We start from the raw sequence: 26,616 nt of genomic DNA on the forward strand, positions 1-26,616 counted from the left end.
ACCTAACTACATGTCCTATATGTGGGTACATAGCACTGTTGTCATCATCTCTATGTTCTTAAAAGCGTTTAACATATCAAATTAAATAAAAATTAAACCTCAAAGTCGAAGCTCAAGCACTTCGAAGGATAGGAAAGAAACGACGAATAAGCTGGTTAAATCGTTTTCGCTCAACTTGATCGAAACATAATGCGATTATACAAGTTATTGAGTTTTCGAGGAGCAATTTAAACTAGCAGCTATTTCAAAAGGGAAAAAGTACCAAAAAAGTTATAAGTCTATTATATTTGTATCAATTTAGTTTTAAACTTTTTGTATTTGTATCAATTGAGTCTATTTTGGAATGGCAATAAAAATGGTTGTGTAGGGAAAAAAAGGTTTGGTGGGTGGATTTTTTATTTTTTTTTTTATGTTGAACGAATGTAGACATGACTTTCATGAGTTTAGGAATTGTCGAACTTTGTGTTCAAATGGATGGTGTTGAACTCCGGTTTGAGTTGGGCTTGGCGTCTCGGGGGTCGACCCGTTTCTAATTTTTCATATGGGCCAAGATCTTAGCCTATTACTAATGGGGTTTGAAATTAATTGACATGGGCCCCACAGTCGGTCCAAATCTAGGGAGCTAGAGTTTTCTACAGATTGTAGTAATTCCTACCTAGTAGACTTTCACCAAAGAGAAAAACCTCTTAAAAATAAAAGCCCGTTTAGTTTAGTTTTTTTTAGCGGTATTGTAATCTGACTTTAAACAAATTTATTTTCGACTTTTAATTTGTTATTAACGTCCTCCTTATTTTTTCACCATGTTCATGGAGAGTAATGATCATCATGATATCTATGTAAAACCATAACTTTTTTTTTTTTTTTGACTCTTTGGGGATTCATTACGTTGCTAAAATTTATTGGTGTTATCTATAATTTTGTATCGGGTGGTAAAATTTTAGTGATTTTGTGTACTAAACTTATCGTTATTACCAAAAAAACATATTTTTCGGTGCTTAAGATTGTTGGCAAATAAGGAAAATTACCAAAACAATCTTAAACCAATTGCAATTTTTCCAGTTCAGTGATAAATATTTTGTAATTGTACTAATTTAATCTATCTGATCAAATTTGGCTGGCTGGCTTGACGTGGATGCTGGCCAGCGCCAACCTTGTGGCCAACGCTGACATGGCAATTTTTAAATAAGATTTTATTTTTTTGATTTTTTTTTTGATTTTATTTTTTGATTTTTCTTTTCTTTTCTTCCTATTGTTCTTCTTCTTCCCACACCTCCATAGTGGTTAGCAAGGCTCTAGCGAGCTCGCCCGCCACTGGGAGAGGGTCCAAGGCCCTCGCTGGCTGTCGACAAGCAAGCCCTCACCCTTGGCTATGAGGCCATGGCCGCCTTTGCTTGCGGCCTCCAGGCCTTCGCGAGGCGCAGCCGCCTTAGATTGAGGTCAAAGTGAGGCAGCGAGGCTCATTTGGGCTTGACGACCATTAGTAGAGAGAGGGAGAGTGCGCCTAAGATAGAGGGGGAGGACCATGAGGCACCTCGCATAGGCCTAGGGGCCGAGAGGGCTTTGGCCGCTATGGGTGAAGGCAACCATGGCCTTCCCAACCGCGGGTGAGACTGCCTTCTCCGTTGCTAGCAAGGCTATGGTGAGGCTACCCTCGCCTGTGGCCCCAATCCTCACTAGGGGGAAGAAGAAGAATAGTAGGAAGAAAGGAAAAAAAAAATTATTAAAAATTTTGAAAAATAAAATATTATTAGACAATTGCAATGTTAGCGTCAGTTGGATGGTTGCCGCTTGCCGCATCCATGTCAACGCAGCCGCCAAATTTAGTTGGATGTAACGCAAAAAAATATATGATTGAATTGTAAAAAAAAAAAAAAAGTTTTTGGACTAAATTAGTATAATTGTAATAGGTTTAAGACTCTTTTGGTAATTTTGCGTTTATTATTTCAAATAAGCCCTAAAATAAGTAAAATTGGTAATTGATTGATTCATTAGATTGGAAGTGGAGGATTAAAGAAACGGGTCCTATTATAATCCCTAGCGATTAAATAAGAAAAAACACAACACAACAACATCCTCTGCTCTTAGATCTTAACCTTTGACTCTTCTTCTAATTCAAAGCTACATATACATCAAATATTTACTATAGTTTCTCTCAACCTACTCGAACATGACGAGCAGGAGCACCCATACCAACGCCATCATCTCCTTCGATGTCGAGCCCCAGCCCGACCCGTTGACACCCCGACTTGGCCACCCCGAAGAGACCTCGATCTGCAAATCCCGATGCAGATCGTCGTCTCCTTCGCTCATCTCGGCAATCAATAGAGACGACACCGTGCGGTTGCCGCTGGCGTTTCCTCCTCGTGAGCATGGCCTCACCCCGAACGGCACGTTGACAGCCAACGACGACGAAGAAGTTAATGGGAGCCGATGACAGAGATTGGGATTGTTCCATGCGCCGAAACGCCTGCCCATCTTGCCGTAGAACGTGCCCGGGAAATCGAGTTGGCCGGTCAGATTGTTGCCGTTCAGGTAAAGCGCGCTGATGCAAGGCAGCGATGCGAGCTCGGGAGGAGGAGTCCCCCAGAGAGAATTATCGCTGAGTCCCAAGAATCTCAGCCGTTTGAGCTGCGTCATGGACTCCGGAATGCGGCCTGTCAGCCCGGTGCTGGACAGGTCCAGCACTTCAAGATCCTCCAGCTTCGCCCATTCAATGCCCGTGAGGTCGCCGCGCAGCGTCGGGTTGTTTGACATCACCATCTCCTTCAAGGAGAACATTTCTTGGATGCCCCGGATCAACCCGCCCGAGATCTTGTTGCCCCCGAGGTCCAGGAGCGTGAGGTTCCTCAAGTTCCCGAGTTCTCGGGGCAGAGGCCCGTCCAGGTTGCTGTTGCCGCTCAGGTCAAGCTTCAGGAGCGAGGTCAACCCCCCGAAGGTCAACGGCAGCGGCCCGGAAAGGTTGTTCCTGCTGCAGTCGAGGATCAAGAGGCTGTTCAGTCCTCCGAGAGCCGGTGGGATCTGACCCGCGAACCCGTTCGACGAAAGGACCAGCCTTTTCAGGCGGATCAGATTGCCCAACTCCATCGGCAAAGGCCCGGTCAGTCCGTTCTCGAGGAGGACCAGTGATTGGAGCCGCTTGAGGCTGCCGATGCTGGCGGGAACGGTTCCGACGAGTCCCGGGTTTGATCTGAGCTCCAGCGACTCCAAGGTGTTCGATAAGGCTCCCCAGCTGAAGATGGGGAGTCTGACAGGGTTTCGGCGAGGGGAAGAGAAGCAACTGTAGATGGAGAGCGTCGTGAGGTGCTTGAGCTCGAGCAGGTGATGCGTGAGTCGTGCATCCTGGGCGCACCTCAGAGAGTTTTCGTAGACCGGTCCGACGTTCAAGGCGCTCACGTACCACCAGCCATTGTAGAGATCACAATCCACTCCCTGCATTGATCATGGAAAACAAGAAGTCGAGGGTTGACTTGTTATGTTGCAGAAAGAAGAAAAAGGGTTATTTTATACATGGTGTAATCCCGATTACACAAGCAGTGAGCTTCAAACTGCCTTGCATTCAATCCCAGGCTTACGCCCTTCACACTTCTTCAATTGCTTTTCTTTTACAATCTCGTTCGTCTTTCTTTCCCATATTTCTTGAAGCTAACACTTGGAAATTCTATTTGTGGAGGATATACTGCTGATCTAGACGAAAATTCCTCCTTTAATCGAGCCTACGAATCTCGAGCCAAGGAGAACAACTGGACCAGCAGATTTCAAGAAAAAAAGAAGAAGTAAATCTATATTATCAGCGAAAGAGAGCACAAATTTGGACTAGAAAATGGAAAAAAGATATAGGAGAACAGGATTAAGCAATGCTTGGTGAATCAAATATGATCTTCAAGATTGATGAAGCTCAAGCTCATTTTCAATGATCATGCTCATGGATTGTATTATGGTCCCTTTTTCTTCTTTTTTTCCATTTTTTTGCAAAATCCATTTACGTTACTTATTATATAGATTTGCGGGTCTTGGCTGAGTAACTTGGGCAAAAAATGTTCCACTGAGAGTAAACGGAAGTAAACTTTTGGACATGTCGCTGATCCTAGTACACTGCTTTTGAAATCACGCAAGTAGACCACGGTATAATAAAACAAAAATAGAGGGCGATTTCTTTAAGGGAAGATTTCCAGATACATATATCGTAAATGGAAATTTCTAAATGCGGTTTGGAACTCAAAGGGGTTTCTTGCTGTTGACAATTGCACGTGGGGAACTCCAAGAACTCACTAGACATCATCATTAGTTAGCTAAGTTACAAGATCAAGCGATTCGTCTTCTATCTAAGAAGAGTAAGCATTATAATGCCAAGTTAACAAGGAGTCACACATCTCGTCTTTCAACACACATAAAACCTTCTTTGGACATTGATAAATTTGGACATCGTTATGATAGCTACTCTTTTTTACCATTCCAGATCTTCGCTATTGCTCCAGTATCTGAAGGAACCGCGTTCAAGAACTACAAAAAGTAATGCATAGATGTCCCTTGTCCTTATGAAACCGAGACAATGCATGCCAAAATGTTGGTAACATGATCGATCTCTGATCTCCATTATCTCTTGCATGTTATTCAAAAAGTAGTGAAGTACCTGAATTGGCGTCCACCCACAAGGGTCAGGATACAGATCAGAGCCATTCCACCATTTGCCCACAAAACCCTGAATTGCAGAGTACAGCGCCTCTTGCTCTCCTCTCTCCATTGGAGCCCCTGAGGAACCATTCTCTTGTTCTTGTCCTCTACAGGAAACATTGAACGAGGACAAGGACAACAAGGATAGCATGATCAAGAAGCAAAGAGGAGGACTAAACGACATCTTCATGGCCAAATCTAAAACAAAAAAGGCCACAAGGCTCAGTAAAGAAGTAACTAGCACTAGTCAAAACTAGTATATATCAACCCCTTTCATAGCAAAAAAAAAAAAAAAAAAAAAAAAACCCCTTTCAAAAGTGGAGAGAGAGAGAGAGAGAGAGAGAGAGAGAGAGAGAAGCACGTTTATGAAAGGGCCACGCTAAGCTCATCGCCAGTCACACCACCATAAAGAGAGAAGAACATGACAAGAAAGAAAAGCAATGGCCGGCGTGTCTGCTTTCCCCGGAAAACACCGACAGGCGACAGCACAGGAAGAGAAGCTCCTATCAGACCGTGTACAGTGAGAAAGACGGAGGATTATGGAATGCTCTATTACACGACCTCCGTACCGATCCAGCAAACAGTGAAGCAGGAAACTACACAGGACAAGCAAGATCTAGTCCGGAGTCTTCTTTCCCGCAACGAAAAACCACTTTCTTGAAAGATATTTAAGAGACTTTCGAAAGGAAAAGGAGACCGTAAATGCCAAGAACGTACTACGAGTTCAGTTGCGAAAGTGAAAATTGAGTGTGGGCATTCTTTGATGACATCGGGAGTTTCCTTAGCGCAAAGTACGAGGTGGCCTTGGCGCGAGCCCTTCTTTTGCATGTGGGTTCTGTTTCCCTGTTCGGGAAGAATTTATGTTAAGATTGGCGGGCGGACCGAAGCGCCATATCGGAGCTATGGGACTAGGGTTTTCCAGTTCCGGTTAAAACGCCAGGACTTGTCGTGACGCTACTTTTGGGATGCAATGCTCATCTTTCATACCAAACGGTCAATAGATATAGAACTCGATTCATAAATCACGTGGCGGATTGTAGATTAATATTCAAATAATCAAGTCATATTCGAGCGTTTGACAAGAGCTCGTCGCATTACTTCATGCACAAAAGAGGTTCATTCCATCTTAGTACAAATACAAATTCTTGTTTTTTGAGTTATATATGGCTACGGTTAGGGCTAGGGTTCTTATCGGGGGACCAGTGTAGAAACGGGGGTGTTATAATGAGACTTGCCACGCATGCATGTGTAGGTGTTGCATGCAGGCACGAGACTGGATTTATTAATGCCCTTCTCCTTCGGTAGGGGGCCCGAGTTTCATTCCTTTCCTTGCAGCAAGCCATTCATGGCGGTCTTCGCTACATTCACTTGATCTAGTGACCAAACGAAGGATCCATGTAACATACTTGTAAGCTAGACGCACACATCCTCTTCCGTCCTTTTGAAGAATCAAGGTATGTGCCTGTATGACAAGAAATCACACATAAATTGTAGTTAGACTTGTCAAACGAGTGGGTCGGATTGAATTTGGACCGGGTTATAAATGATCTGGCAACTAATATATGACTCATTTATTTGTAATGCAAATTTCTTGATCCATATTTGACTCAACTTATATTGCTAAAACACTTTCACATTTAGCTTAGTGTACAAAATTCATATTAAACTAAGGTGAGGGAAGATAGTGAGATCGAGTGAGGGTGAGAGAGGATGAAAAGAGAGTTATAGAGTTGAATTGGGTTTAAATAAATTGTAAACTCATTTAACATCCATATTGTGTTTAAACTCATTTATGACTTACTTATTAAATATACTTAACAATTTATGACTTATTTAACACTTATATAGATTAGGACTTTGTTACTAGCATTTGTGAACCGTTTTGAGGTACGGTAAGAATAATAATCTATTGTGAACCATAAATTCATGAAAAAGTGAGTTTTACTACGATTTATAATTATTTGTGGTTTGATTTTTTGTTTTCTAGAATAAGCCATTATTCTTACCGTTTATGCAATAATTTCTCTATGGGTTAAGATGAGTCTAGTTGCTAGGAGAAATTTCATAGTCTAAAGGAGAAACTTAAAGGGCTCGTGACGATCTTTCGAACCAGTTTTGAATTAGAACGAATGCGATTGGTTTTGTTAGGGAAAATGTTAGAAATGGCTGATGAGTACTTGAATTCGGGCATGGTGCGGATGTCTCTTTGTGGCTGCATTATGTTCTGCGACCGTACTAAAAGAGCCTACAGAGGAAGAAGCTAATGGCTGCTGCACTTCCACCCTACTCCTGCGGAGCACAGAGGGAGGGCTCCATGCGCTTTGCCAGCGAGCTTTTTTTGGCTCACAATTACATGCAGATGACGTGGCACTCGCATTTTCTTGAATTTGCATTGGCAATGGCAATGAATGAAAAAGATGCACGCATCTATATTTTGAACTTTTTATATGTCATCCATCGTCCGGCCGGTTAGTTATCAAGATGACTTCTGTCAACGATCCACAAAATAATAGTAAATGAAATGAAAAAAAAGGGCAAAAACCCACCAAAAACTCTAAAATATAACCACTACATATACCCTAAGCTTTTTCTTGTGACATAAAAAATTCCAAACTTAAACTTATGTGACTCATTTAACCTCGTCAAGATTTCATCAAATGATTTCTTAGCTAAAACAATGTGGGTAAATGTATTCTAGCATTCCGATTTTTAATAAAGTTTATTGACAAAATCTTGATGGAAGGTAAATGTGCCACATATAAATTTTTTGGTGTCATAAATAGGGATAAATATGTTATAGTGGACATAATATGTGATTTTTTGTAACTTTTTCCCAATAAACAAAAGGAAGAAGAAATTTTCCATCTCTCCATTTTTTTTAAATATATTTTAATTTAATTGACTTTAAATAAGATTTATATAAAAAAAAACCAGTATTGGACCAAAATGACGTTGTTTTAATCTTTTATATATATCATGTTTTATCCACATCATCGTCACGCTGGAGGGAATTTAAAAAAAAAAAAACCACATTAGCATTTTTTACTAGCCAAGTTAAACGGAGTTAATGAAAAGACTTGGTTACATCTTGATAAGTTTTAGGATTTAATTATATTTTTTTATAAATTTTAAATTTTATTTGCACTTTCTGACAAGTTATAGAACCTGCCATGCACTTATAAAAATAAAATAAAAATACAAGTTAATTGAACACAACGCAAAACAACCTGGATGATCCCTTAGAGTAAAAGGAAGTAGAGTTGAAGGGGCTTGAGAATTCATCCCTTCAACATGTTTATTAGTCAAGGCACGAGAAAAAACATAAATATCTCAAAATTTGGTTTAGATTTGTTCAATGTGGCTCACAAACTATTAATAAATGTCCAATCTAGTCCATAAACTCTATGAAAATATTCAATATCATCATTCGGTTAATAAAATTTGTTGATGTGGCTTTCAATCCAATTAAGTTTGAACATGTTACAAAAAAAAAGTTTCACATGGATCATTAGATATTTATTTCAAATTAGAAAAATAATAATTCAAAATTAAATAATTGACATTTACGTCTTAATTCTTTTTCTTTCCATCTCTAAAGTAGGTAAATAAAAAATGTAGACATATTGCCTCATCATATTTAAAACTTAAACTCAGTATATGATGATTAAAGTTATCAAATAGCATCTGATTTGTTTTTTAAACAAACAAAAGGACTAAAGAAACATTTACAAATAATTCAAAACCACATTTAACAAATCAAAAATCTAGAAACTACACTATATATCGGATTGAAGTTCATAAACAATTTGTTTAGTATCCTCTAAAGCAAGATTCACTAATCAAACGGCATGTGCATTGTCTTCCCTATATGCATGTTTGGGGGTTAAAGCACTCAAACTGTTTAATTAGCTGGTAAACAAGGATTACTTCCGGTTACATCCAGTAATTTTCCCTTTTCTCAAAGGCCCCCAAGAATCAACACTATGGCAACTTGGCAAGTACACAAGTGGGTTTAAAAAAAAAAAACAAAAGGAGAGAGAGGAGCAAGAAGAGCATTTAAAAGCTTTTGGGTGCCTAAACCTTTGGACCACCCTACCATCTTTTGAGAAGAGGGAGAGAGGGAGAGCTGTGATCTAATCTAAATAGTGGGCAGTACTCTGTTGTGCAGGGCTGCTAGGAACAAATGGGAGGTCGTTTTCCACCATCTTCTTTGGTATAATGCCAGTGGTCTCTCTCTCTCTCTCTCTTCCTTGAAGGCCCATCATCAAGAAACTAGCTATTTAGCTTTTGTTGACGACATCTTTTGTGCTCGAGGTCAGGCCTATCATGCTCCTTTGTTGCGCAACGCCTAACAAAACAGTGACCAAGATTGGTTCAGACCAGACACGGGATACGGTTCTGGTTTTCGTTTCTCGGTGCTTTCTGAGCGAGAGCAGGTCTATTCATTGCTTCTCGGGTCAGGGATCTAGCTTTTTCACCCCTCTTTATTGTGGATTTCAGCTTCTAGCCCACTAATCTGAAGATGCACGATGACAATCAATGCACATTCATGATGCACCCTTTTGTGTTTGGTTTGCGTTGTTGTAATCAAAACAGAAAATTATTGCATATTTTAGAGTGCTTAACCCAAAAGCTTAGTTGATAAGTCGAAAAAGATTATATGAATATAAAAAATATTTAGAATCTATTATCAAGTCACGTGAAACAATATTTCAATGCCCCTCTAAAGGTGAATATTAAAGCAAGAGATCTCAAGTTCAAACATTTTTAAGATATTTCTTGTGTCATGATCGATTCTATCAACTTGCATAGTTGATAAAACAAGTCCACGCTTGCCGTTCCTTTTCCTAATCGCACTTAAGATCCCAGCCGTGTTCAAGAAAATTACATTAGGTTGTTGAATTCATATGCCTCGTTGATGAGATTCAAAAGAAAGGCTTCATGTGCTTGGTTAAGCAACTTAAGTAAAGCAGCTCTAGGACATTATTTTCATGGTTTAGCGCCGACTCTAGACACTGCATTATACCAGTGAACTGTGTATAATGTAACACAAAGTACAACCTAAAGCAAAAGTAACGACGGATCATTATTCTCTCTTCATTATTCTAGAGCAAAAGCATTGCTTTGGCTGCTTTGGTTGCTTTTCTTCCCTCGCACAACAGTCGCCAGACTCGACCCACAAACCTAAGTCTCTACGCCAAGCCAACCAGTACGGTCCTGCAGAGAGAGGGAGACTGTGATAGAGAAGAACTTTATCCAACCCTGCAATTTCAATTTCAAGTTTGCTCTGGCCCTGCTCTGAATCACTAGGAATTCACTATTAAGCCGTCCCCTCAGTTTTCTTATCGGTTGGCTCCATCAAATGATGATGCTGATGTTATGACGAGAAACTCTTCGAGAGTTCGTGCCGTGGACGTGTACTGAACCCATCATCAGCGTGTCAACTGCCACATGATCGACATTCCTAGGCTCGGAGGTCGCTGACCTTAGTGCTTATCGTAAATTTTTTGTTTTGGAATGCTTTGCCTTCTAACTTTGTACGTCATAACTTTGATGATCATGATGTGCCACATGCTTGCGGTTTCGTCAAACGGGTATCGATATACGTTTAACGGAGTCACAGTAAGGAGAACGGAGAGAGTCCATTGAATAAGCAGGGACAGAACTTTTGCGATCACTAGATGTTCCAAGTCTCTCTTTCTTTGTTCCTCATGGAATACGTAGTCGCCTGTCGGGGTAGCGAAGCTTGTACCTCAACCCCATGTCTAATGCATAGAGAATTAAGTGCTCTAGAACTCGTTGAAACTCTCAAAGCTTCACCGCTACAGTGCTCTGGAGTTCTCCAAAAGATTTGAGGTTAATTCATCTAGTTAAGCCTCTTTAAAATAGGCAACAACACGGCACCGGCAGACGTCTTACAACTCAAATGGGAAATTGGGTTCGTGGTTCAATCGCCCTCTTTATTGGTGTACAAGTGACGAAGTCGTTTGCAGCTTGTCAAGTGTCGACCCTATTTCGACAAAAAAAGAAGTATCGACCCTCTGCTCCGAATGGCTTTGGTACGATCTTCAGGCGAACTTGACCCCAAGTTGATTCTAGACATTCGCAACACTCTCCTTTTGTCTCCCAACATCATATCTTCCAAATGGGCTGGCTTTGGATGCATCTCCGTGGCAGTGTCTCCAATGCTTCCCCCTTCAATAGGCTATGTATTAAGGATTACCCATTACAGTGATGCCACTGTGTTTAGCTAACATGTAGTAACTTCCCTTGTCACGAAGAAAACAACGAACACAGAGGAAAAATGACCTTCTCAACTAAGTGAAATTCCCCGATATCCACTTCTCCTTTATGCCAACGAAAACATCAGGCAATCTGCATTGATCTGGTTACAACCAGTTACACTTCAACAGTATGTCAATTTTGGGAGAACTCTGAAGCAGCAAATGTAGAAAGGCTAACCAACATAGAGAAACGTCAAAAAAATTAACAAAGAGGCAGACATTGGGAGAATATCTCTGCGTACAACCTTAGACAATTTCAGAGATCGATGAATAATCAGCTCTGGTTCATGATAATGAATTTCCGTCGATGTCATTGGCCCTACCCAGGACAAAAGAATATACACGGGTAGGCCATGACCCGTGCAACAGTAAGAAGTGAGAATATCAGCTTTTGCATGGCCCTGTAAGTCTCAATGTAGATGAGGTTACAAAAGAAACGCACGAAAGTGAAAACAAGCACCTCGTCAAACATCCCCTGCCCCTCCCTTCTCTCCTTTTCTCTCATCCTCCTTCAGTAATAGCCAACACCTCTCATCTCCCCCTGTGATGCCTGCTGGGAATCGCCACCTTTCCCAACAAACACAATGCGACCTGCATGACATGCACAATTGAATTAAGATCGCGACAAAAGAAAATCTTCTGCACCTTAGATTATGTTCTCTAACTAACAATTTTCCCCAAGAACTCATTTCTTCCTTAACTTTAGAACCTAAGGGCCAAACAGCTACAATAGAAGCCTGATTTTTTTTTAGGACCTCCATCATTGATAATTGAAAGAAATGCTGAGATGTGACAGATAAACAGAGACGGCTCATTTCCAAAACAAACTCTGCAGCAGTTAGGCAACATGCTTACGCATCCAAGAAACTAGGATATATATTTAAATATGCAACAAGAAACTATCTTTGGCATTTTGGCAAGATGGGTAGTTCACAGTCATTTGCTTAACCATCTAGCAATTCCTAAATCATTCATAAATTTGAAAGGTGAAATGAACGTCATCCACCTTTATTTCCAAGGAAAAGCATATAAGAGATGGCTAAAACAAAAACTTTTTGGCTTCCAAGGACAGAATTAATTAGCTTTAAGGATTCCAGAGAAAATATCAACTTCTCAATACATGAAGGAGCTCAGTAAACTGAAGCCAAACAACCATTAAAAGAGAAAAGTACAGAACTGCACATACCATTTCGACGGATTGCAATCTCTCTTATGCGTCGAACAAGACCAGTTATAGGATCGGTGAAGACTTTGGACTCCAAATTGCCCTCCAAGTACAAGATCATGCTACAATCACCAAAATATATGGAAAGTGTGTGGCACATCAGTAATCTTATGAAAGTATAAAGCAATCAAAAGAATAACTAAATTACAGTAAGAGCTGCTTTTAACAACAATAACAACTGCAAAGTATGGGTTGGTCATTTAGCAGAAGTTGCCCAGCTACAGATCCCAAGAAACTAATTCTGGATAAGTCACATTGGTGCCACTACTCTTTCCCCCTCCATCTCAAAACCAAGCTTACAAAGCAAATAAACATCTTATATTGTCAACATCCCAGCTCAAATCAAATATTCAGCGCAGATATATTCCTTCCACTGTTTTGGCCAATGATACACTCCTTCCTTTTTTTGGCCAAGGATATGCTTCTTCCTTTTGACCTTTAAATTTTCAGCAATCAAGCATCGAATGAACATCACGCACGGCATGGTACAAGGACTGCCACCAAACAGGTTAAACCACAAACCAATCTTTGACTCAAACATTATGGAAAGGAACGTACATTATTTAGCTCAGAGTCTGCAACAACTGAACTTAGAGCAATGTAGTGTTTGCAACACATTCTTCATGAGAACAGTAAAACCTTCTATTACGTATCATGTTAAGGGTTCGCTGATCAGCGTTATCAATTTCATCTCAAACGTTACTCCCATAACTACATTCAAGTTTAGCCAATACAAAGTGAGCAAAAATAAGATTAATTAAACATCAAACCCACAGCTTTATCAGGTCGACTGACCAACATTACTTTATCATTAGCGTGACAGGACCTCAATAGACAAGTCTGCTACTTAAAAACCACTTAACCCTTCAAAAGAATCCAAAGATCATTAGTCAATCCTCACATGACGCCTTGCTATTCAACCCACATGTCCTACTGTGAACTGCAGCTGGATATAAGCACTAGCTTTTCAAAAGTGTGACCTAGGACATAATGACTGACATGCCAAAGTTTGCCAAATGAGTCACAATTTGCACAGAGATACACGTCAGATAGGAAGATAAGACACTCACCCAGGACTAACATGCTTCCTGACCATATCCCCCAGTGCCTCGGGATAGACTGCAACCCGATGCCACTGGACCGAAGAGCGATTTGCATACTCTCTGGGATCCTCGTTTTGGAGCGGCCTCCTATTGTTGCGAATGCCACCTGTCCCGACCGAGAACAGGGTTACCATCCTCCCACTCTTCAGCCTCTTCACAACTGGATTTTGCCCAACCTGCCCCATTATTATAGCCTAGCAAACCTCGCAAGCAGTGCCTCCGATTAAAAAGCCTTTAAGTTGCAAACTATTACACTAAACGAAGCGCAATTAGGCAAATCAAACGGAGAGACTGGCACGGATAAACCAGGAAGAGATAAAAAGAGAGACTTTCGCGCTTCGCAGAGGAACTAGCTGCCAGCCGCCGATTGCTATCAGCAGGCACATACAGAGGAATTGAATCCACACAAACACATTGTCCACTACAGTAAAAGCTGCATTTCCATTACAATTCTGCTATCCTATACAACCGCATCGCGGATTGAACAAAAGGCTGAGTTCACCGATTCAAGCGCCGGCATCGCAAGGAAAACAAAACGAACTGCGCTTGCAACGCGTGTTACGGAGAACGAGAGAGCACCGAGCCGGCCCCATCGGAACCTCACCTTGTAAATCCCGGCGTCGAGGCCGTCCTTGAGAGGCCGGTCGTAGACCGTGCGCTGCTGGTCCGGCTCCGGCGCCGCGGACGCCGGCTGCGGCGACTGCTGCGACGGAGCCGCGTCGGCCTCCGACTCGAGGCCCCCGTCCTCCGGCTCCGGAGCGGCGGCGACCGGAGGCGACGAGGCCGCCGTCGTGCACAGGGACGCGGCGGCGCCAGGAGCCCTGCGGTTCGAGAGGAGGCAGCGGTGGAGGTGGGAGGAGAGCTTGGAGAGGGAAGTCGCCATTGCTGCGAGCTCGGGAGGGTGGGGGAAGAAGATCGCGCGGGTCTTTGCAGGGGGCTTAAACCCTAACGACAAGCACGCAAAAACCTCTCTTCTCAAGAAAAGACAAGGAAACGGGAAAAAAGAAAAAGAAAAAGAAAATGGCTAGTGTTCTTTTTTTTTTAAAAAGAAAAATGAGAATTAATCATAAAATAAATTTGAATAACCATATAAAACGATATAAATTTATCAAAATTTGATAATATGGCCATTTTAATAGAATTGTCCAAGATATTATAAGGAAAAAATAAATAATGATTAATTAACGGATGGCTAAATACAATTAAAAAATTTTAAATAAAAATGACGTGGACTTATAAGTAAAATAATGCATTTGGTAAATATATAAAATTTTTATTCTCTTAATAAAAAAAAAGGATAAGAATACATTTGGTAGATCCATAATTTTTTTTGTAATGTAAAATTCCTTTTAATTTTTTACTTTATTTTAGACTTTTCTTTTTTTCCTTTTTTCTTTGCCGATGGTCGGCATTTGGTAGGGGCAAGGGGTAGCAAGAAATAAGAACAAAAGAAAAAAAATATTTATTTCTAGAAATTATTTCTGGAAATAATAAGCTAGTTTTTTTTTTTTTATTTCTTGTTTCCGTTTCAAATTTATTCTCCAACTACTTTTCTATATCGAATAATATAAAAATTAGTTGATGTTACCAAATTGATTTTTGTTCTTTTTTATTACAGAGAGCAAAAGAACAGAAAAATAAAGGCATAGGAACATTAACAAAAAGGCCCTTAGTGTTTTTCCATTCACTTACATAATATGTTTTATACATTTGTAAGTTCGATCCAATTTAGTTGTTATTATATTTTTTCTATTTGTCCAATAAGTGTGCAGAAATAGGTTCTTTTTATGTTAGTTTCACCACTTGTTTAAGTTAGATTATCTAATTGGGTGTTTAGTAAATTTTTTGAAAACCACCATAAGGAAAAGTTTGCCTTGGAGAGATTGAAAGCTTAAGGCAAGTCTTAGGCTACCTTGGGCTTTTAGCTTTCTTGGTATGCAAGAAGGTTGGTAAGTAAAAAAGTTTTTCCAAAACTATCTTCACTGACTTTTTGGTTTTTTGGTTTTGCCTTCATTTGTGACTATTTATCTTCTTCTCTACTGGGGTCATCTGGGGTGGTTGCGAGGGGCTGGTGACAAGCTAGAGAGAGGCCGGTGGGGTCATAGCAACCTGGAAATCGTTGTCGAGGGGTCACATGACCCTTGTGAGGTTGGTAGAGGTCACCAAATCCAAACATCGTGCAATGGTCTTGCGACCTTGGCGAGGGGCTGCTTGGGATTGTGCAACCTAATTAGCCCTCATCAAGGTTGAGTGACCTCCATGAGGAGTTGCATAGGTCATGCGACCTTATTAGTGGTCTCCGGGGGCTGTCTAACAGCTGCTGGCGACAAATCTAGATCATCAGGAGCCACTTGCCCTTGATTGGCAAAGGGCCATTTTTTTTTTTTTTTTTTTAAAGTAAAGTCATTTGTAAATATAATTTTCCCAAACACTATTTTACTCAAAGTACTTCACAAGAACTTTTAGATTACAATTTAACAAATAAAATTTGCATTTTCAAAAACTCTTTTAACTTAAAGTTCTTTTTCCTCAAAAACTTTTCCCATAAGTCCAACCAAACACAGCTATAAATATAAATTAAGGGTACACATGACAACATTTCTAGAACAAAAATCAATTTCTAGCCATTTCTGAATTTATTTTCTCTAGACAAGTTTTTGAGCAAATAAACCCATTTGATAACGACAAAATTTTTTTTGTTTCCGAAATAGAAATTCATTTAATAACATAATAAAATTTCTTTTTCTAGGGGGATGGCGGCCAGTGTCCCATGGGTGGCAAGTGGGCCGTGGGTAGTGACAAGAGTGAACGATGAAAAGAGTTTTCATTTTTCATTTTTGTTCAAGAAATAAAAAAGTTAAAAATTTTAACTTCTGATTTCTAATACAAATCTATTTTTAAAATAGAAATTTATTCCAAAAATAGAAAATTGAAATTGCGTTATTAAACGGATTTCTGTTCCAAACTTGTTTTGAAGAAAAAAAATAAAGAAACATAAATTTTATTATGCGTGCCCTAAACTTCTTAGTTGTAAATCGACTCGATAGTAATGGCCTAAAATTGAACCAAATTGATAATAAACCGAAGTTATTGGTTTGGTTTGAGTTGGATTGATAATTTCACAAATCAATAAGTTTAGTTTATTTTGAGTGGTGCAAATAGCTTTGGAATCCTATTTAGAAAATCATGGTTGCCTTTAGTTGGGGATAAGTAACAAAAAGTAACAAACCTATTGCATTAATAGCGATTGAGTCTTAAAACTTTTAATTATACCAATTGAGTCAATTGAGTCAATTTTGACTGAAAATTGCATACATTGAATCTAATTATTTTATATGGTACAATCAATGTTGATATGGACAACATTTAAATTTTTTAAATATTATTTGAATGTTTATTAAAATATTATTTTTTACACTATGATTGGTGAGGGTTGCTCGATGATTCTTTTGCGTCGTTATATATAATACATTGAGGGTACTAGGAAGATAAAATATCAGATTTATTAGAACTTGATTGGGTGCTCAAAAACTTCACAAGTTGGGTTTGAAAAATAATGTAACAAGAAGGTATCATGACATATTTATAAAGAAATAAATTGTTATAAACCCATTTCACTTCCATTGAATTTTGACTTTGTTCGAAATTGTTATCGATTCAGAAGAAAAAAATAGTTTAATGGAGTCCCTAGTAAATGCATCGAAATCGTTTAAGTATCATAACCATCAAATGATGTGATTTTCACGAAAAGAAGAACATTTATAGGTATAATTATTTATGAAACAATGAGTCGACATGAATTCATTAATAATTTGATTTGTCCATGCCATTTGCTTAGGCTAGACCGATGGGAGCCAAAAGTCCTACCAAACCCAAAAAAATAAAAAAGAAGAAACAATATAAATAAATGCTTTGTTTATTTCACGCAAAATAAATGATTTGATAAATATTTTTCAAAAAATGGTCATATTTATAATTTAAAATAATTAGTTAATGAATAATAATTCTATTATCGATCCAAAAAAAAAAAAAGATCCAAAATTATTAAATGGAGCCAAAATGAAGAAACGTTTTCGTTTAAAGAAGAGGGGGATTCCGCATCGACCCGCACGATGCTGTCATCAAACGCGGATGTCTTCCGTCCCTTCTTCGGTTCAGGGGCCCGAGCCTCTGCATTTCGCGGTACGGCTCCAGGACATGCACAGCGGTGGCCGCGGTACGGTTGCGGAGGAACTTTTCGAGGCGTTGATGAAAGATTAGCGGCCAAGACTTGTGCCGATGGCTACTGCGTGTAGACGAATTGTTAGTGTACGGAGATAGTTTTGGCTTGGCCGACGGTTTCATTCCTGTCTTGGTAGAAGCAAAAATCATGGACCGTGCATATGACCAAAGAGGATGACTGTGCTGATGAGAGATCAAAGATTTTCCTGTGGTGGACGGTTGTAATTGTTCAGTGATATCGAATTTGCTGGTGACTAAAATTTTGGTGATCACGTGATTATAACATTGAGTAGTGAGTTGCAGTTCATGGGACAGTTAATTTAGAGAACAAGAGAAAGCTTAGGACAAAATATTCGTGTCTGTGCTTATAGCAGGAAATGCTTTTGTGAAGCTTGGCCTGATATTTCATGGCAAATTCATTTCAGGGATGTGATTTGGTATTCACATCTCTAGTATGCAAAAAAATAATTAAAAAAAATGATTTACTTGGTGACTCTTCGGTATTGTGGGCTTAATGGCTTCTACTTTCTGGAGTCTAGCACACTGCTACTAAGAAGGTGTATATGTTGGTTTTGTCTTGCTGATATGGCTCATAAATGCTTCATGTAATTCAAAATCAGAGCTTAATTACTTCAGTGATTTCCCCATATGTTACCCATTACCTTAAAAATATAATTTCAACTATATTTTCTTCCCAGGACTTGGAAAACAGAAGTTGGACTTAGGGTACCTAGGCGAAGCCCATCCTAACTGATGAGATCTGATGATTTTATCTGTTTATTGGTCTTGGTGCAATTTGTTTCTTTCAGCAAATTTCTAGTTCTTATTGTTGCTTGAAACTTCAGGTCTGAGTTGCTTTTCAAACTATTGACTGCATATTTGTTATCTGTAGACAGGTAGAGTCTAGAGACATAAATAGCTCTTCCAATGTCATTCTTCCATCTGAATCTTCCCTTCATTTACTGCAGTGAGATCTTTTGGAACAGAAGGGCGAAGAAAGGACAGTCCTCAGGTCCTTCCTGACGACAGAGTTTTCGACTACGTAAATTTCAGAGGGAGTGACATAAAGTTTGGCATTATATTTGGACAGTTGCCATCCATGATCTGCATATAAGCAAAGCATATATTGTATCATTGACTATACTGTAGAATAGTTGTTCATAAACACAGGTGTATTGCAGTTCGTAATTCTGACTCATGCTAGCATTGGTAACTTCTAGATACTGAAGCTTTGTTTTGGTGATCCAACTATTTCTTTGATGTACTTATGTCAATTCTTGTATTAAAATTCACATGACTGACTAAAGCAGAGGAACAAAAATGCTTGTGCACCTGTTTCAGGAATTGCAGGTTCTATCTTCAGAGTCTCAACCTGAAAAGGTTACATCAGACTTGCCAGAAGATCCAGCCATCATAAAGGTTTTATCAACTTTTATGTTCTGATCTGATGCTTGAGATGGAAACAAGCCATCTATTCATGTTGCATTAGCTTCTCATATAGGCTATTTTCCTCCACGCTTCATCTGCATCTTCAATCACTCCACAGGCCACCACAATAAGCAGAACCAACAGTTCCAGTTTAGGAGTTCCAAATTTGGCTGTCCACCAGACTCTTTCTTCATATCAGCCCACACAGAACTCAACATCATTCAGTTCATTGCTGTGTACAAATACACTTGCTGCTGGACAGCCCATGCTATTACATGGGCAAGAATTTGGTAGGAGTACAGGGGAAGTCCCTTATCCTCACCAGAGTTATTGGCTGGACTGCCGCCCGGTCTGGCTACATATCATATTAAGCAACCAATGCAACATCCTGTAACAAATCCATTGACAAGGAGTGTTGCAACAACTTATGGATTATCTGATTCTTTGAAGCCCCCTGTTATCATGGATTCTTTGACATCTACAACAATGTTGATTCCTTCAGATCTGCCATCGGGTCCTGCTTTATTGATTTCGGACACATTGCCTAATGTGGCAAAGGATTTGTTGAGTTCTAGAATAACGTCGATGTCTTCTGCAGCAAAGTGCTCTAGTACTGCTGGTCTGAATTTTGACCCCATGCCTCAAGTTATCCATGGAGCAAACTTTGTCTGAGGGTCTGGAGCGGTTCCGGAAAGTCTGCCTCTAGCTATGAATGGAGCAAACTTTGAAGCCATCATTAACGACCCCTAGTCAAAATTTACAAACTGGGGCCCAGCCACTTTCTTCATCTCATTTTTCCGGAAGTACTTATGAAGATAAATAGGTCATTAAATCTTTTACTTCTGAATCGCTGCTGAGGGAGCCGACAGGTGCTGGGGCACCCATTTTGCCTCTTCCAAAACCATATGCCACAAAGGTTTTCTCATGTCTGTCGACTCAGTTCATATCTGTGATATTGTGATTCTAAAAATAGTAATTTGCATATTCTATGGTGTTAAAGTAGATGGTATACATGTCATGGCATCTGACAATGCGACTTTCATGCCTCTGTTTTTTTCTTGATTAAGGATGTGTATTGATACCCCTACTATAGGTTTAAGTTATTAATCATCCACCTTCAAACCCTTATCCCCAACACACAGAAAAGAAAAAACAGGAACCAAACGAAAGAAAGGTGGGACTCTGTAGGCTGCTTTTTCCTGTAAACCCCCAATAGGCAAAGGCTCGATTGAACCTTAGTGCGTTCCCATAAAATCGACAAGATATCATAACTCAAGCTAGTTAACTTTTCTAGAAACTTGGTATGTTTCAAAGCAGTAATCCTTGAATGCACAAAATTTTACAGAGCTAGCTGTTGCAAATGATTTTTTGGTTCAAGTGCTGGTCTTTGATGGCAGTGAGTAGCTTATGCATAGAGGTAGATATGAGAGCTACGGAAATGGAACTAAACCCATGTATCTGTTTTATATGCTGTATGAACCTTGGCGCATTATTTGATACAGGCTATTTCTGGATTTTATTTTCTTGTGGCTTCTTACTTGAGGCCAGAGCATTATGATTGTATAATTATGGTATGTGGAATTTCATTTATCCCTTTTCAATATTCCAAATACATGGTGCATCGTCCGGGAGGTAATTATTGTGTTTTTCTCCCTCCAATATGTTTTGAAACGCTAGACTAGAACAAAAGCTGTGCTCTCTCTCTTGTTAAAGATTAAATACTTGGTTGTTTTTTTTTGGTAAAGTTAAATACTTGGTTGTTATCTTGTTAAATGCCTGTTTAGTTTATGCTCATATTCCAGAAACTCCAGCCACACTCCTTTATAAGCAATCACAAGTCATGGTGTTTCAATTGAATTGACTAATATTTCCTTCCCATTCTTTATAATGTCTAGTCCATGACAAGTTTTTATTTGGGGTGAGTTCTAACTTTTGGGCTATTTTTCAGTATACTAGCGGTTTTTTCCCCTAAAAGAAAAAAAAAAAAACTTTTTGTTTTGCTTTGACGTTTGCCAGTAAACTATAGGTTCACATTTACTCCTTTGTCCTAAAGAACTCTTTCAGTCTCTTGCTTCGCTTCCTCATTCCTTTATTAAAAATAAGCATCTGAATTTCTAGTTGCTCCATCAAGTGAGACTACATTGCTAGAGAAAAAGGAACTGCATCTTCCTACGAATATTATGATTTTTACTCATTCATGCACTGCTTTTAAAATATATTCCAGATTTATAACATCTATTTATTAGAGCTCTCATTTGGTCATTTCTGTCTAATAAGATGCATCTTAGTGAGGAAACCTGTCCATGGCTAGTAAGAAGGGTTCCAATTCTAGTTTTCTTATCTTTGATTGCATGAATTGTGCTCTCTAGATCAGCAGAAGGACCTTTTGAAACTTTGAATCTTGTTGGCCTTCTCTTTTCTTGACATATCTTTTCCTCCAAAAGTTATTTGTTCAACATGCTTGCTAGTGGTTTTTGAAATAGGTTGCACTAAAAAAAAGTGATTTAGTTGAAATATATAATCTGTAATGGCTGTTACATGTATAATCTGGTTGAAAAAGGAAATAGAAACAAAAAGAAGAACCCACATTTTATTGATCATGTTCGTCTTTTGCCTGTTATGATTGCATTCCGTTAGCTGTCCTTACACCCTCTTCCCACCTTCTTGTAGGCTTATTGTAGCCAAAGATTTTATGTAAATGAGCCGGTGAAGATTATGTGCTTTCAGTTCTCACTTAGCCATTGTAGATGTATCTAACTTTTTAAAGGATTGCCTTTTTTTTATTATATCTCTGGAGTTATTATTGTCTCTTGTACTTTCTCAATTAGCCGCTTTCTGGTATTCTTTTCAAACATTACCCTTATTGTGTGAATAATATAGAGGGCAAAGCTAACTTCTGTCTGTTTGTTCATTCATATCATTCTTTTTCTTTATCCAGCCTTTGTTATATCTAAATCTCTTTGTTAGAATTGGATTTTCATAGAGCCTCTGCTATTTCCCTCTGCTTGTCAGCATAATAGTGCCACTTTAGACTGTAATAACATTCATAAAGCTAATGGCCTGGCAAAGTGAAATACAGTGAAGATTTTTCTTCCTCTGAACTTGCCAGTCCATTTTTTTGCCTGGAAATTGCCTTCCTGTTGTCTTCATAGTTTAAAACCTTTGGTTTTATCCATTATTTCAAGTGTATAAGGGGAATCTGCAGAACCCCAACAGCATTGCCAGCAAGTCGGCAGAAAGAGGAAAGAGGGTATGACACCTTCACAGAGCAAATTATCACATGCTATATGTGTGTTCTAATGCATGTGAGTGTCTATAACTATTAATTTCGCAAGGCCTTTCTCTCTCTCTCTCTCTCTCTCTCTTACGGCATACAGGTGATCCTTGTTAGACATAAATAATTCATATGCGGAAGCCAAGATCGTTTATAGACAAACCTCCAGCCATTGTTTGCATTCACGTTCGTCGAATCTCCTGAAAAATCAAGAAAGCAATGGGCGCACTCTTCTAACCAAATTTCCTCACGTACTGATGGTGTATTCTAAATGTGAGGATTTTGTGTTAGACCTTGATCACCCGTCAGAAATAAACGTACGTTCCTTATATATTGTCTCCCATCAAGACAAGCGGTTGTCAATGAAAAGGTACGAAGCGTGGAAATCTTCATGTCGAATAGTTGCAACTTTTAGGAGAAAATTTGGGTATAAATGTGGGATCACAAAAAATAAATAACATTCTCCCACTTGATCCCATCATTTTCATCATACGAATCATTCAACTAATTCCACGAAAACTTTATGCTTAAAGAAAAGAAACAAAACACATGGATCATGGCGACATGTCCTCTAAGAGTGAGTAATACCTTCCATGTATCACAATGCATCTTATTTCTTTAATATCAGCCTATATGTGACAACATATCTTAATGAATAAACCTCATGTTTATTCCAGAATCAAGGATAAATGTTATTCTCATAAACAACAAAATGTGTACACAAAAATTGAGAATCAACATTACAACTGCATAAGAGTTCCATACAACAAAAATTGTTCATATGTCGACAAATCACATAATGGGACTTATTCCCATACTAGTTACATGATCCTTATACTTCATCGGTGGCATGCCTTTAGTTAAAGGATCGGCTATCATCAATTCAGTGCTAACGTGTTCAATGACCACTTTATTCTCCTGCTTAACACGCTCCCTTATGGCTAAATACTTAATGTCGATATGCTTACTTCGACTACCACTTTTGGCATTTTTAGCCATAAAAACTGCAGCTGAATTGTCACAATATATTCTTAATGGCCTAGAAATAGAATCAACAATTCTAAGCCCAGCAATGAAACTCTTCAACCATACACCGTGCGAGGTAGCCTCAAAACAAGAAACGAACTCAGCCTCCATAGTGGAAGTAGCAGTCAAAGTCTGCTTGGCACTTCTCCATGACACGGCTCCACCAGCTAACATGAAAATGTATCCAGATGTTGATTTTCGTGAATCAATGCAACCCGCGAAGTCCGCATCCGAATAACCGATCACTTCCAGGTTGTCAGTCCGTCTATACATAAGCATATAGTCTTTGGTACCTTGAAGGTATCTCAACACTTTCTTTGCAGCTCTCCAGTGGTCTAAACCTGGATTACTCTGATATCTTCCCAACATTCCAACAGCAAAAGCGATGTCGGTCGAGTGCAAACCGAGCATACATCAAGCTTCCAACAGCAGAAGCATATGGAATGTTGCACATTTGTTCCCTTTCTAGATCGTTCTTCGGGCATTGGTTCAAATTGAACCTGTCACCCTTCACAATGGGTGCTATACTTGGTGAACAATCTTTCATCCGAAATCTCTCTAGGACCTTATTGATATAGGTTTCTTGAGATAGTCCTAAAATTCCTCGAGATCTATCTCTATGGATCTTAATGCCAATGACATAAGATGCCTCACCCATATCCTTCATATCAAAACTCTTAGAGAGAAATTGTTTCACCTCATGTAGCAACCCTTATCATTGGTTGCAAGTAGTATATCATCCACATACAGCACAAGGAAACAAATTTTGCTCCCACTAACCTTCTGGTATATACATTGATCCATGACATTCTCTATAAAACCAAATGAAGAGATTACTTCATGGAACCTTAAGTACCATTGGCGGGACGCTTGTTTCAAGCCATATATAGATTTCTTAAGCTTGCACACCAAATGCTCACCTTTACTAGAGGAGAATCCTTCAGGTTGTTTCATGTAAACCTCCTCCTCTAGTTCTTCATTGAGAAACGCCGTTTTCACATCCATCTGATGTAATTCCATATCAAAATGGGCAACCAATGCCAAAATAATACGAAGAGAATCTTTCTTAGATACAGGAGAAAAAGTCTCCGTATAATCGATTCCTTCCTTTTGAGTGAATCCTTTGGCAACAAGTCTAGCTTTATATCTTTCAATGTTACCTAATGAATCTTTCTTAGTTTTGAAGACCCATTTACAACCAATGGCCTTCGCATCATTAGGTAACTCAACCAAATCCCAGACTTTGTTAGATGCCATAGAACTCATCTCTTCTTTCATGGCATTGTACCACAAATTGGATTTATCACTATCCATGGCTTGTGAAAACGTTTCGGGATCATTCTCAGCTCCAATATTGTAGTCAGACTCTTGTAAATACACAATATAATCACTAGGAATAGCCGATTTCCTTGTTCTAGCAGATCTTCTCAATGTTGCATCAACATTCTCTTGAGGAGCGTGTTGCTCAACTGGTTGTTCAACAGTTTCTGGTAATTGCTGAACAACTGGATCTACTAGATCAATATCAGCAGGTTGTGGAACTTCAACAATTGGTTGTTCAATAGCCGGCTGAACTGAAGGGGCATTATAAGCAACAACCAACCCTAAACTTGAGGTGGAAGATTGAGTAACTGAATGATCTTTCTTAGGATCAAGGTCCTTCGATCGATCGCTCCCACTGATCAAGTCATTTTCAAGAAATTTAGCATTTCTTGATTCCACAATCCTAGTGGTGTGAGATGGACAATAAAACCTGTATCCCTTAGACCTTTCGGCATATCCAATGAAATACCCACTTATGGTCCTTGGGTCCAACTTCTTTTCTTGTGGATTATAAACTCTCACTTGACGGGCATCCCCAACGCGCACATGATGCAAACTCGGTTTCCAACCCTTAAATAACTCAAAAGGTGTCTTTGGGACAGCCTTGGTCGGAACTCGGTTTAATATGTACACTGCCGTCTTAAGTGCTTCTGTCCATAAGAATTTAGGAAGTTTGGAGCTGCTAAGCATACTACGCACCATGTCTAATAAGGTCCGATTTCTTCTTTCCGCTACGCCATTTTGGTCCGGAGAACCAGGCATAGTATATTGGGCAACTATCCCATGCTCTTGAAGAAATCTTGCAAATGGACCAGGTGCTTGTCCATCTTCAGTGTATCTACCATAGAATTCTCCACCTCTATCTGATCTCACGATCTTAATTTGCTTATTGCATTGTTTCTCTACTTCCGCCTTAAATACTTTAAAGGCATCTAATGCTTCATATTTATTATGAATCAAGTAGAGATACATATAACGTGAATAATCATCTATAAAGGAGATGAAGTATTTCTGACCACATGAGTCCATATCCGGACTACAAATATCCGTATGTATGATTTCTAATATTTCTGTACTCCTCTTGGCACCTTTCTTTGACTTGTTAGTCTGCTTTCCCTTTATGCAGTCCACACAAGTATCACAATCAGTAAAATCTAATGTACCAAGTACTCCATCATTTACTAATCGCTTAATTCTTTCTATGGAGATATGTCCCAATCTCCGGTGCCACAACATAGAGGAATGTTCTTTCACAACACATCGTTTCATACCAGCTTTATCATGAACATGCATCGCATCATAATAGGCATTGTCTTGTAAATTAATTCGAAAAAGACCATCAGACAAAATACCACTCCCAACAATTTCAGATTTAAATGATAAACAAAAGTTTGAATCTGAAAAGTTAAAAGAGTATCCCAAAGGTACAAGTCTTGAAACTGAAATTAAGTTTCTAGAAAAACTAGGAACATAAAAGGTCTTTTCCAAATCTAAAACAAAACCACTATTGAGAACTAGTCTATATGTCCCAATAGCTTCCACATGCGAACGCATCTTGTTTCTGAATAGATGCTTTGTTCACTTCCCACTGGCTTCCGGTGGTTTTGAAAACCCTGCAAGGAATTCGAAATATGGATTGTAGATCCAGAATCAATCCACCAAGTGTTGTGACTTACATCAGTCATATTAGATTCATAACAAACACAAGAGATTGGATTACCTTTCTTCTCGAGCCGGGCCTTAAATTTGACACAATCCTTCCTTATATGCCCCTTCTTTACAAAAGAAGCATTTGGATTCTTTCTTAATGTCAGCTTGGGAGGTATTTTACCTTTTCCCATATGCTTGCCATAGCCCTTATTCTTTCCTTGTGTTGCCAAATGAGCACTTTCTCCCAATTCCATAACCAGTCTTTCTTCCTCTTGAACACACATGGTCATGAGTTCATTAATAGACCATTTATTCTTATGTGTGTTATAAGAGATCTTGAAAGGTGCATACTTGTTGTGGGAGAGTGTTGAGAATATAATACACAAGGAACGATTCAGATATCTCAACCTC

The 26,616-nt window shown here is 39.1% G+C and overlaps 2 protein-coding genes across 3 annotated transcripts; both read right to left on the reverse strand.

Moving 5' to 3' along the window:
* Positions 1 to 2,157: 2,157 nt before the first annotated feature.
* Positions 2,158 to 4,771, reverse strand: LOC104434383 (piriformospora indica-insensitive protein 2). Its single transcript, XM_010047321.3, has 2 exons — positions 4,631 to 4,771; positions 2,158 to 3,429 (listed from the first exon to the last, which is right to left on the reverse strand). The coding sequence occupies exons 1-2, from the start codon at positions 4,739 to 4,741 to the stop codon at positions 2,158 to 2,160; spliced, it is 1,383 nt and encodes a 460-aa protein (XP_010045623.3). The 5' UTR covers positions 4,742 to 4,771.
* Positions 4,772 to 10,965: 6,194 nt separating this feature from the next.
* Positions 10,966 to 14,252, reverse strand: LOC104421330 (single-stranded DNA-binding protein, mitochondrial). 2 transcript variants are annotated; one of them, XR_005548040.1, is made up of 5 exons: positions 13,888 to 14,252; positions 13,251 to 13,477; positions 12,142 to 12,242; positions 11,416 to 11,546; positions 10,982 to 11,315 (listed from the first exon to the last, which is right to left on the reverse strand). XR_005548040.1 is itself a non-coding variant. In XM_010033244.3 (4 exons), the coding sequence occupies exons 1-4, from the start codon at positions 14,164 to 14,166 to the stop codon at positions 11,467 to 11,469; spliced, it is 687 nt and encodes a 228-aa protein (XP_010031546.2). In that variant the 5' UTR covers positions 14,167 to 14,252; the 3' UTR covers positions 10,966 to 11,466. The 2 variants fall into 2 exon arrangements, 1 of the variants encoding a protein (XP_010031546.2); XM_010033244.3 differs by having other exon boundaries at positions 10,966 to 11,546.
* Positions 14,253 to 26,616: the final 12,364 nt, after the last annotated feature.

Source organism: Eucalyptus grandis, chromosome 2 (genome assembly GCF_016545825.1).
Source record: "Eucalyptus grandis isolate ANBG69807.140 chromosome 2, ASM1654582v1, whole genome shotgun sequence".
Classification (NCBI taxonomy): domain Eukaryota; kingdom Viridiplantae; phylum Streptophyta; class Magnoliopsida; order Myrtales; family Myrtaceae; genus Eucalyptus; species Eucalyptus grandis.